The sequence below is a fragment of the Neodiprion pinetum genome, chromosome 3 (genome assembly GCF_021155775.2).
Source record: "Neodiprion pinetum isolate iyNeoPine1 chromosome 3, iyNeoPine1.2, whole genome shotgun sequence".
Lineage (NCBI taxonomy): Eukaryota > Metazoa > Arthropoda > Insecta > Hymenoptera > Diprionidae > Neodiprion > Neodiprion pinetum.
In genome coordinates, this window is record NC_060234.1 from 25,194,529 (window position 1) to 25,207,228 (window position 12,700).

Sequence of the window (12,700 nt, forward strand, 5' to 3'; positions counted from 1 at the left end):
TCAACCCGTTGGTTTTCGATTAAGTTCAAAGTAAAAAAAAAATCGCTGAAATAAAACAGTAACACATTTTAGGGAGCCTCAATTTTTCTGTCCACATCCAAAAATTTCTTATTACCATCAATGTCAGAGGCTTGTAAATATATTTCCTTTAATATTTTGGAATATAAATAAACATTTTGTGCCCGCCAAGTATTTTTTACGGGCAAGCCGCCAGTTACATAAAAATTTCATAGCATGTTAATAGAATAGACAAATTCGATGAGCGCAAAAAGAAGATACTTGAAATGCTTTGACTGGAAAATACTAACGAGAGAAAAATGTTCCTACAGTGAAATTTAAAACTCAAAACTCTGAGCACTCCCGACTTGGCCAAGAATGACTCGTGTATTCTTTTGTTTTTTTACACACCTCAATAATACAGGTCTATAAAAAAATTAACTTTTTTTTTCCTTATTATTACGTATAATCAATATAGATTTGACGCTAATGTTTTTTTTTAACAAAACGATATTTTTTCCAACAAATTATAATCAAAGATTGACGATAGCAACAATATTTATAAGAAAAGTTATAAAGTTGACAACTTTAAGCATTAAAATTGTCCGGAAGTCTATCTGCGGGTATAATTCTAGTTACTTTGTAGTTTTCTTCCTTTTCGGACTTCGCGACATGAAGTCAGAACGAGAAATGCGCAAGGGCATGCATCGGTGTGAAAACAACGTTAGGCGATGTCTTTCTTTCTTTTTCTATCAGTTTGAACTGGTTTTGTACGTACAGATACTATTTAAATAGATGAAATTAGGGTAAACGCAAAAACGAAACGCAACAAATTCTGAATTTTGCACAACGAAAGAAAAAATCGTATAATGTAATATATAACACGTGACAGGTAAAAATGGAAAGCAGATATAGATTGGGCAGATTGAAACCTTCATATCTGTCATTTTTTTCTGAAGGTAGGCCTTGGTCAAATTTTTATAGCCCAGCCTTACGCGACTATTACCTACAGTTAATATACCGCTTAATTATATTACGCGTCTCGTTCTCGATGATTTTACTTGTAGTAACGTCAGTTGCGGCAAATTTCACAGTTTTCAGAGTTTTTTTTTTTTTTTTGCCTGATCGTTTTCAAGAAACAAGCTGATGCATTTTTTAACCATTAAGATGTGCTCCTGATATTTCAATTTTTAATACTTTAACTGAATATATTCAAATTCAAAATCCGATATTACAAACATGTTACAATGGTAGTCTTTGGTATTGAGATAGATCGGATGATTTTTTTGAAAAGTGCTCGGCGAAGATAACTGTTTCTAAATTGTTTGTAAATTTTTCAATTTACCGCCGAAGGTATTTGTAGTAAACAAAATAAGCTTAAAGTCATTAGAATCGGACCAAATACACCAGAGTCTGACCACTCTGAACGTCTTAAGGAGGGAGCCTGCTTTAGAGGCTTCAAAAAATGTATTTTTTTTTTTTTGCATAAATGTCTTCCCAAACTATCCAAGAATGTGTCCTTAAAATTTCAGACGCAAATTCGAAATATTTTCGGAGTTACAGAAGAAATAGTGAGCAAGCGTCGAGCAGGTATACGAGCGGTGTTTTGAAGTTTTCAACCAGTTTTTTGAAGAGTCTGAACCAGTTTTTTGAAGTTTTGAACCAGTTTCTTGAAGAGTCTGAAGGGCAACTCTATGGACCAGGAATCGCTGATTAGCATATTAATGCGGTAAGTTCAAGAAAGTTACGATTTTTTATGTACGAAAACTTTGACGCACGATTTCTCAGTTTTTCATTTTTACGATTTTTCCTAATTGGCGGGAAAGATAGGGAAAAAACTAAACGTCCTATCGAAACGAGACAAATTGCATTGTACTCGAGATTAAATTCTGTTCTAGTTGAACCTAAAAAACCTTAAGAAAGTTAAGATTAACCCACTTTTTAAACAATCTAAAGTAAATTTTTTAATCAAAAAAAATGAATTTTTTTTTAATTTGCGAAAAATTGTTGAATTTTTCACTTTTTGTTAAATTTTCTTGGTTTAACTAAAAGGTATACTATTGAGAAGTAAAAATTTTTTTGGGTTCTTTGTTTCAGATGGATATTGCGACCTTTCCCGCCGCACGACAAATGCACACTCGAGACGCCTCGGTGAAATGCTTGTACCAGGCATAATATGACATGTATCTTAATGAAAAAATTTAAGAAGACTGCTGAAATATATAACAATAAAACCTGAAAGTTTCGTTTCAATCGGATATTTCTTTCCTTCCCAAAAAAATCCTTGAAAAAATCGATTTTGTGAAGCCTCTAAAGCAGGCTCCCCCCTTAATTGTAAGACTTTTCTCAAATTGATGATACCTTATAGTTTGTGTTGCGATTTACTTCGATTTCATTCTATAAATGTTGGATTGTATTTACTATTATTATGAAAGAAAGCATTACTGGAGATTTTTCGCACGGTTTTCTCTTTTTCTCACTTCTGATCAAGATGATGGGGCCCATCCTTAATCCGCTGGTACGAGTTGGTCTATACTAATGAAATATTACGACATGAAAAATGTTGCACAAACGAGCTCTAATATCTCTGGGGTAGAAAAAAAGCGCCTCCCGTCAAGTTTTAAAATCGATGCACCAATCCGTGTTGAAAGTGTACCTGTCCACTGTACTACACGCTTTCAAGGTCTGATTGATTTTATTATTTCTATCGTTTTGTTTGTATTTCATACTCCAGTTTTCTCTAAGGCGTTGTTCATCCTTAAAAGTATATCGCTATCCCCGCTCTCCAGATCGATGAATTGCCGTTGTTTATGTTTGGACAAAATGAAATCAGCCATCGTTGGGTTTTACGCATTCTACGATAGCAATTGAACGGCTATTTCAATGCAAGAATGGCGAGGGGTAATCGTGAGGTTAATTGTTTTGTGAAAATAGTGTACACCGATTACGATTATGTAGATTACAAGTTGATTAACGATATTGAAAGAAGAAGCACTGTACAGATATCACCAGAGGATTGCAAAGATTTCGAGTGAGTATAAAGATCGCAAATATCGCGAGAATGACAAAATCATAACGCGATGTATAAAAAAAAAATTTACAAGAAAATCATGAGGAATGACAAGGATTACAAAGATAAGATGAAGAATATAGAGAGATAAAAAATGATTGCAAGGGGTTACAAGGATTGAGCCTATGGGTCAAATAACGACTTAAGTCGACTTAAGTCACTTTTTCAAAGAAGCTGATCTCGGTGTTCTGTATAATCTTCGCTATAAACCCTGTGAATCTTGGATGTTTTCGTCAACTTTTAATGCTGTAGTAACCATAACAAGCGGTGCGCGCACCGCCATTGAGTTAGCCGGCAGTAGCAGCGAAGCGAAGTAGGCTAATCCACGCGCCTCCGCTAAACAGACGCACGTGTTTATCTGCCTGTCTGTTAGATTTCGTGTAAAGCTGCAATATTTTCTGCGCGAAATAATGAACGAATCTACAACAACTACAACAGCATCGACTAGCCCTACTGCTACAGTTACGGGGAAAAAGAGAAAAATTCGACAAGATAGATGGGAACAAAATAGAAAGAAGCTTAAGCGTAACAGTGGTAAAAGTTACGCTTCTCAAAGTGGGAATAAAATACCTCGAAAAAAATTCAGGCACACTACCGACTGCTGCAAGAAAAACTGTTCGTCTTCTTTCGATTATAAACGTCAGCGTGAAATTTTCAAGACTTTCTGGGCAATGGCTGAGAAACCGAGTCAGGACACTTTTTTAATCAGTTGTATACAAGGTGAAGAAATCAAATACGTCAAAACCGTAACAAAACGGAAGAACAGATCTTGGTCTTGGAAATATTCTTTCAAAGTAGATGGCCAGGATAAAACTGTCTGTAAAGGATTTTTTCTGTCTCTTCTCCAAATAACTGAATCCAGAATGAAAACGGTGCTCCGATTTTGTAAATCAGGTAAATGTTTATATTATTTTCTTTCTAAATAAATCAATATTTACGAATGCTTGACTCGTTTATTGGCGTCTTATAACAAAACAAGTCAGGTCTGGATTAAAATATGAAAATACTGATTGTTTCAGGTACGACAGTTGCTACAGAAAAAAGGGGTAAGCAACCCAACCCTGCCAAAATTTCGAACGTGGTATGGAGTTTAGTGAAGGAGCATTGGTCGACTTTCCCGAACAAAAAATCGCATTATGGAAGCTCCAAAACTGAAAGAAAGTACTTCGAGAATCCAGACTTAAACGTAAAAAAAATGTTTCACGCATTCCAAGAATATTACTTTGATAAAACAGGGAAGCAGCTCTCACTAAAGTACCCAACGTACCATAGATATTTTCGGGAAAATAGTGATTACTCGTTTAGGCAACGTAAAACAGACGTCTGTGATTTTTGCACCGAATGTAAAATCAAACTATCGGCAAATTCATCAGATCCGTGTAAGGAATCGTTCCGTCTACATGAAGTAAAAGTTGCGGAATACAAGGTTTTGCGGCAACAGTGCACAAAGAATATTAACGATGATACTCTAACTGTTGAGTTCGACTACGCACAAAATCTTCCGCTTCCAAAACTGAACGTTAGCGCACAATTTTACAAGCGATTATTGTGGCTGTATGTTTTCAACACACACTGTTTTAATGACGGTGACAGCAAATTTTTTTGCTTCTTAGAATGTGATGGTGGCAAGAACGGTAACTCTGTGTGTAGTTTTTTGAACGATTTTCTGGTAAAAAAATTGACTGAAAATCCAGAATTAAAAAAAGTAGTTCTTTTGTCTGACTCCTGTGGGGGGCAAAATAAAAACAAGACTCTCGTACGATATTGTGCTTGGTTGTCGGTCAAAATGGGAGTTGAAATAAATCACATCTTTCCGGTGCGAGGTCATTCATACTGCCAATGCGATAGAAATTTCGGTGTTTACGGAACTGTTTTAAAAAAAGTAGAGACCGTCGAAAATCCTATCGAGTATCTCGAAATAATGAGGACCGTAAGGCACAAACCAAAAGCTTTCGAAGCAGAGATGAGTGCCCACTTATTAAAAGAATGGGATAAAACTTTGGATTCATTTTTTCTAAAGGTTCCAAAAGCTAAGGGAAAGAAATTCACGATCCAAAAGTATGTGAAGTTATCATACAAGCCAACAGGCACCATGTCCGTTTACGCGGACTATAATGGCGCTCCGCAAAATTTCAACCTGTTCAAATTAAACGCTTTTGTAAGTAAAGATACCGAACTAGCATTAGCAAACCCGGCTCCTGTTGGAATTAAGACAGCTAAAAAAAATGACGTGCTATCTTTAATGCCTTTTGTAAAACCGGTTAATAGGGAATGGTATAAAAATGTGCTGCGGGGTACCTGCAACGACAATGATTCGGCTGAAACAGACGAAATGGACTCTGATTGAACCTGATACATGCCGTTTTTTAAATGTCAATTCCTAGTTTAGCTTTTTTTATATGTGTTCACCGCGACCATGAAACACCCATTACAGTAGAAACTGGTTTGACTATTATCGTCATCATATTATTTTAATCCAAAAACGTGTTTGTACAGATTAAAAGTCGTTCTACAAAAAAACGACTTAAGTCTTACTCCGAATTTCCGTGATAGCACTGTATTGGACAATATTTAATAATTGTTATTACGTTTGTATATCATTTTTGGGTACCCCACCTATGTAAAAAAATAAAAGTTCCTTGTAAAATGCCTTGTCAAAATTGAAATATCGACTGTTGAATCTTTACTTGCCTTTTTTATGCCAAAACTTAAGTCGACTTAAGCCGTTATTTGACCCATAGGCTCGATTACAGGTGATTCGAAACGTGAATAATATTAAAGTGTTACAAATTTTTTTTTTTACAGAAAGATTACAACGGTTTATAATGTAGTTCAGAGATTCCAAGGACTGGATGAGATTTCAAGAGACAACAAGGATTATGCAAGATTACGAGGCCTACGTATACCTGATTATGACGGCGATTAAGACCTCGCGGATAACGTATGTCGTCAAGGTTATTTTGTATGAAACAGTTTTCCGAAAATGAATTTATCGTACCACAGTGAGAAAAACTATCAGTTTTGTCCGTCTGCTTGTTCGTTGGTAGTTTGTAACGTGCCGGTTATAGGTGAGTGTTTGATTCAATTCAAATTGAAACTGAATCGGGACTAAATTGTGTTTGTATGTACGCTGCGGAGTTGTTCGACAAAAATTTGTTCTTCGCATTATCCGTGCCGAACGTGAGGAGATATTTATTTGTTACGGTTTTGCCGCATTTTTAGAGGTTGAACTTGGGTGGAATTATTGCTTTTGCTCACTCGTCACTTCTATTCTTCGCATTAATCAAGATCCTTACACGGTATATAAAGAATAAAAGAGCAGATTATAGTTAAGAGTACAGGAAGAGATGGACACATCAGGTTTTTTTTTGGTAAGATATACTTTATAAAATGGAGAATTTACTCTGGAAACGGTGAAAACCATTCTGTGAAAAATAAAACCTGTCACGTTATTAGTAAAAAATGGGTCGGGGTTGAAATTTCGAAATTCTGAAATTTTTTGGTGGTGAAAATTGAAGTAAAGAAATCTTACTTTGATGTAACATCAAAGTTTCTAATAGTCCAAAACGCGACGCTCAAAGTTCCGAAAATGAGAAAATTTAGAAATCTGCGAAATCAAAATTTCGAATGATCGAAGATTTTCAGTTTTGCGAAATTCTGGCTTGGTGAAATTTCACCACTTTGATCTCTATTGCCTTCGATTTTCGATATTTTTACTTTCGGCATCCCGGTTATTCTGATTTCTTACATCCGCTCGTTGACTAAACTACGCTGTGTGAGTATATATTAATTTTCTGAACTTTACCCTATAGAAACTTTACTTTTCGGAACTTTGCTCTACAGTAACTTGAATTTGTAGAATCTTGCATATCGGAACATTGAGCCGTCGGCTTTCCGACAGTTCGAAACTTTGTAGTTTCATAAAAGTCTGATTTCCTTACTTCAAGTTTCGCCACCAAATAATTCGCAATTAGGCGCTCTCGGAACTTTTCAAATTCGGAACTCCAACCCCGCCTCTAAGAAACATAATTGTAACGGGTATTTCTTTTTCTTCAAAAACATTAATGGGTCCGTCTTTTCTTTCACTTCCGAGTACAATCTGCTCTTTTTCTTCTCTCCGTGTGGCTGATCCAGAAAAAGTTGAACTTGAATGGCTCATTTTGACTTGAATACATACGTCATACGTAAGGTAGATTTTCCTCCGAGTAAGGATGCAGGATGAATAATACACCCGCCTTGAGAAACGCCCCTGAAACGACATAACAGCGTGTATACAGAGACGTTATTAAGCGGCTAAGTTGCACGTGTTTACCATAAGTTGGGCCTCCAGCCTCGGCGAATAGCCCGAACGTCATCTACATATTCATGTTCATATTCCCGTCACACTTTGTTACATGGATGCCTCGGCGCAGTTTTCATTTAAACATTATCGGCGCTTCGACGTTGCAGCGACTATCAAGTTTCAATTAATTCACAATCAGTTTGCCCTCGGTTCGGGTCATTGAACTCGTGCCGATGTATCCTCCTAATGAACCGAAACATCGATCGATCATTAATTGGGTCGTGTTTGTCGGCATTAGATTTGTTGTATCACTGTTTTGCAGTGTTTTCGTCGAGCTTTTGCGTGAAATTTCCGATTTCCGTTCAGCGGTAACCTGATTTCGAATAATTGATCAATGAAAAGAGCCTTCAGCACGATTTTTGGCATGTAAGATACATTGATTACAAAAAAAAATTATTAACACTGCAACGTTGCGTGCATTATTCATTGAGAGATGAATTTATTCTGTTCAAGGAAACAGTGTAACAAGCCTTTCATTTCATGCAATTTTTCTGATCTCGATAAATTATATTTCATTCCTTTGCAGTCACAAGAAAAGCTTCCTCAGAATCAGATAAGGTAAGTTGAAAGTGAGCCATTTTATCAAATCAAATAATTTCATTTATATGTTTTTTATCTCTGGTAGCATAAAGATTTCTCTCCACTTTGTCACTACTTCGCGCACCGCAGCATCTACGAAAAGATAAACTTTCAGCCCTTAAATTTTCGTTCTTTACTCCTCATTTTTTCGCTCTCGCCTTGCAGGCGGAAGCGATTTCGGTATGTAAGGTATCGCGGAGTTGTGTTTACAATGGGGAAATCTTCCTAGAAGCACGCTGTTCTTTGCGAGGCGAAGATTGCTTCAAAGAATATTAACTTTTGAGGAGATTTGATTTTACACCAACTTTTCTTCCGGATTCTTTTAAACTCCTGCTGCCAGACCACAATTTTCTCGACCGTACACGGAAGAAAAGTCCGACTCGATTTTTCTCGTCAATACTGCAGCGTGGCTTGAACGTCGGTAGGATAAAAAAACTTACATTCTTTCAACGAAGAACAATATCCCAGCTCCACATGTATAATTTATGTCGGTCGTTGTTACGTTAAAATTTTCTGTGGCAAATCCGTGTCTTCCTAATATCTTTTACAACCGTGCATCAATTTCCAAATATTTTATAAACGTCAAAGCCAGAACTGGAGCCCAAAACGACAGACGAGTTTGATAACAGTCAACGAAAAAAAGTATACCAACTCGAAACTCAATGTGCCAAAATAGTGATACCGCACTGTGATTGGAGAAAAAGAAATTTTATACCAAAATGCATTGTAACTTGATTATCGCGCACGGGGGCGCAATATTAATATTCACTCAAAATCAATATTCAGGCCGGTAAACTAAGCCGCGTGATATTTATAGCCAAACTTAGGGCGCGAGATATTGAATAACGATCGACCTCTGTATAATTACCGGTAGATTTACACCTTTGAACTCAGCAGTTAATTGATAGATCTTATTTCGAAGTACCATATGAAATACTGTAGCCTTGGTTATAATATGTCGTATTACACGTACTAACAAGGAGAGTATCAGACCTCTGGATCATGGATACTGCTGAAACTTGTAGGGTCGTTTCCTTGGCTTAAAGCACGAGGCCTGTGGTGTGTATAGTTTCATCTACGTTGAAGTTTCAATGTCAGGAACTTGAAGATGAAGTGTAAAAGGTTATGTTATTATTTCAGAGTTATAGTTAAGTAGAAGCTGCAAATATTTGACAATCTGATCAGCGAAAAGATGTTCAACAGGTTGAATATCTACAACCCAGGCTGAAAATTTGTGCTGACCGGTGTAACCTGAAAAACTTTTCTGTGTTTCAAAGCAGAAATTCGCAGTTTTCAAATTCGTTTTAGTTCACTGTGTTCCGTTCATTAGTCCAGTCAAAATAAGATATTAAATAAAATGATCATTTTTCACTACTCTTACCTTGGCACCCCCCTCAAGCAATTTAAAGCGATTTCAAGTATTTTTAACGATTTCGAGTGATTTCTGAACGATTTGAAACCAGGTGAAGTAATTTTTTGCAAATTTTGAGCGATTGTAACAGAAAGTGGGTAGGAATTTCAACGAATGAGATATTTGCTCGCCAGTAGGTATGACCTCAAGAACGTTACTTCACGCTGCAGTGTAATTCGTTTCTTCGTATAAGAGGCAAAAAAGATCAACTCCGAGGAACGATATCAGGAACCCTCATTTAGAGAGGACTCGTTTAAAACTGTAACATTTAATTATGGCGCACTGGGGCCACTTAGTTAATTAATGAAGGCGTTTGCTGCAGCCCACCGCCGTTAGTAAGGTCAAGGGTGGTCGAAATGGCTGCGTTCACTTCGCTGGACTCTTAGTGGACTTTGCGGAACACGTGTCTTTTATGGCATTTCTCGCACTAAGAATTCTAAGAAAGTTTTTCCCGCAGCTGTATTGCGAAGATAATAAGTGACTATTGTTTGGTTATCGTTCGTTGAATCAACCTCTGCTGTACAGAACGATCTAGCGTTCTATTGTTCCTTACAGTCGAGCAGTCTTACAGTCAATTTTTGAGTCACGAGGATTATGTGTTTTCTATATTCTTCTATCCTAGGACTTCCAGATTATTAGCATCAATGCAACCAATTCTGACGAAAGAGATAGCGTAGGAGAAATTCAAATTGTCCATAAAGAATAACGAAGTTAATACAATTGAGATTTCAATCTGGATCTTGTCAACCACCCCTTCACTGTATCGAAGAGTTCAGTTAGCAAAGGGCAAAAATAATTATCACCGTCCATTCAAAGGAACAAAACATTCCTTCAAGTTGAGATTATATGCCAAGGTATATAATGAACGTTGAAATAAATTATCAAGTCTATTATTATTACGTTTAGCATTATTTCACAGAATTGTGAAATCTCCGGTACGTATTGCACGTTGTAAAGACTGAGAAGCGGGAAATCAATTATCAACTAAATAATTCCAGTTCGCTTCGTGAGCTAGATAAGATACGTTAGGTCGGTTAAAATTTAGTCCTAAAAGAGTCCTAAGAAGGCTGCCAGATAAGATACCCCATACAGTTATGATATTTATTCAAGATTGTGAAAAATTTCGCCACGTGGTAGATGAGTTGAATCCGAAACCATTTTTGCATCACTATTGATCTGAACCGCTACGATACCTACGAGACCTAAATTAATTTCCCCGAATTACTTCTGGATGATTGAAGATTTTACAATAAAGTTGAGAATACTTCATGAATAAATGGCCGTCGAGTAGTACGCGAGAAGAGGTCGAATTGGTTTCTCTGTTTTACTCTTATTCGTTACACATCAGGACACCAAATTCAGAAGAGGGAGGAGGCGACATACCGTATAGGTACTCAAAGGCCACACGCGGAGTACCAATTTGACGCAACATTAGTCCCCGGATGTCTGCCTGACCGTTGAAATTGCGTTGCTTAGAGCCTTCGTAAGAGCTCTTCGTCCTTTGTGTTCTCGCGTTATGCCCTTTGCGTAAAAAAGCTCGGTATCTCCGCGAATTCAAGACTTATTTTTTAGCCAATTATACTTCGAGCCAACCGCATTCACACACGATGAGAAACTGAACGATGGGTGCAATGCCAAAAGAAATCGATGACGTACGTGACGTGTAAGTTGAGAAGACTGCCAGGCTTAACATCCAGAAGCATACAAATTGTACAGGCAGTGGTAATTGATAGACAATAATACGAGCCAAAATTCAATACAGAATCACGTATCTAGTTCTGCACTTTGATTATAAGAAAAATACGGTGTGGATCTCGATGGACTGTAACTTTGCAAGTGTGTCCGATTTAGCATGAAAAAATCTGAGACTTGGGATTAGGAGGCGATAACGGATGAAATATTGGGCACGATACGAGCAATCACATGTTACAGAAGTAAGAAATTCTTTGTAGAAAAAGATACTTGTGTCATTCGGTTGGAGTCTGTGTCGTTCATAAAGAGAACGAACCGCAGTCCTTTCACCGTCATCGCAGAGGCGATCGGCGTGCTTTCGTCCATGACGGAATTCCGTTTCCCTGAGATGTATGTACACATATGTAATACATAACGTGTATATAGTGTCTGACGGTTCGAGAAGTTCGGCTGGCTTTAGCACGACAGAGGGCGGGAGGATCCGTTGCCGGGTCATACGAGGCTTCGCGGAGCCTGGAGGGTTAATAGATGGTCGATGTCTCTACGGCGAGGTCAGACACTGTATCACCTTCTCCGTTCGTAATTACAAATGCAAATTGGTCTACCGGTATTGCGGTGACCCCCTCATACCCTAATCGCTCTGCCCATACCAGCAGAGGCTAGACGCACGCTTTGACCACACCTTCGAAGCACCTACAAGGGTCGTTTGTACGGAAAATATACCCTGTCTAAATACAAGGTTTTTTCCGTCTCCTTGGAAGTCTTCGTCGATTAAATTCACCCCGAGCATGAAAATGTTTTAAGGGCCTTCAGCCCCGGGCGCTGGCACAAGTGATTTTTTTTTCAAATAGCTGGACTGCGATCCAACTCTCTTCAAGGGTTTCTCTCTCTCTCTCTCTCTCTCTCTCTCCCTCTCTCCTGCATTTGGAACAAAAACACACTGTGACATGTCGATTGTATAATTATCAGTGCCATTTCTGCAAAGAAAACATTACACTCAAGGTTCAGAGGTATCACTAATGCGAAAGTTGAGACGGAAATCAGATATAGATTTTGTATAATTATCTTAATCTTATTTTTATGGCATGTTATCGAGTAAGGGGATTCGAGATAATTGTAAGTAAAAAAATACACCGAAACAAGTAGCCGCGAAACCACACTGAGAGATATTTTTAGTTCCGGTTACCGCTCAGTCCTCAACTATTTTCATTTTTTACCACAATCTAAAAATATAGTTCTAGGTACAAAATGAAAATTAGTTTTGCAGTTGTTACCGGAAAGTCTAGTATCCGTTAGTATTCTTTCTCATTACGATCACTGTTACTATATCTTCTTGTAATTGTTGCGAAAATTTAATGCTTGTGCAACGATAAATTGACGTTAAAGCCTTGTTTAACTAAAAAAGTAGAGTAAACCGAAGAAACTGATTTTGCGTTGCAATTACCAAAAAAGGATCGACGATAGCGCAAAATGGTTACGCGTACCTCGTTTTTCGTAATTCCAACAATATTCAAACAGTTTTTTCAACGATGCCTGTTTTACTGAATTTTTCTAGTTACTGTAAAAAATGAATCTTTCTCAGTGCAGAACATTTGATACATCTCACGGA

The 12,700-nt window shown here is 37.4% G+C and overlaps 1 protein-coding gene and 1 long non-coding RNA gene across 2 annotated transcripts; both read left to right on the top strand.

The window, feature by feature from the left end:
- The first annotated feature begins 639 nt into the window (after nt 1–639).
- On the top strand, nt 640–2,250 carry LOC124213656 (uncharacterized). Its single transcript, XR_006881923.2, has 3 exons — nt 640–767; nt 1,530–1,726; nt 2,095–2,250. It is a non-coding gene; the product is annotated as an uncharacterized lncRNA (long non-coding RNA).
- Nucleotides 2,251–2,877: 627 nt separating this feature from the next.
- Nucleotides 2,878–5,703, top strand: LOC124213651 (uncharacterized). The gene is made up of 2 exons (XM_046615141.1): nt 2,878–3,961; nt 4,087–5,703. Exons 1-2 carry the CDS (start codon nt 3,478–3,480, stop codon nt 5,412–5,414), a joined length of 1,812 nt encoding a protein of 603 aa, XP_046471097.1. The 5' UTR covers nt 2,878–3,477; the 3' UTR covers nt 5,415–5,703.
- The last annotated feature ends 6,997 nt before the right edge of the window (nt 5,704–12,700 follow it).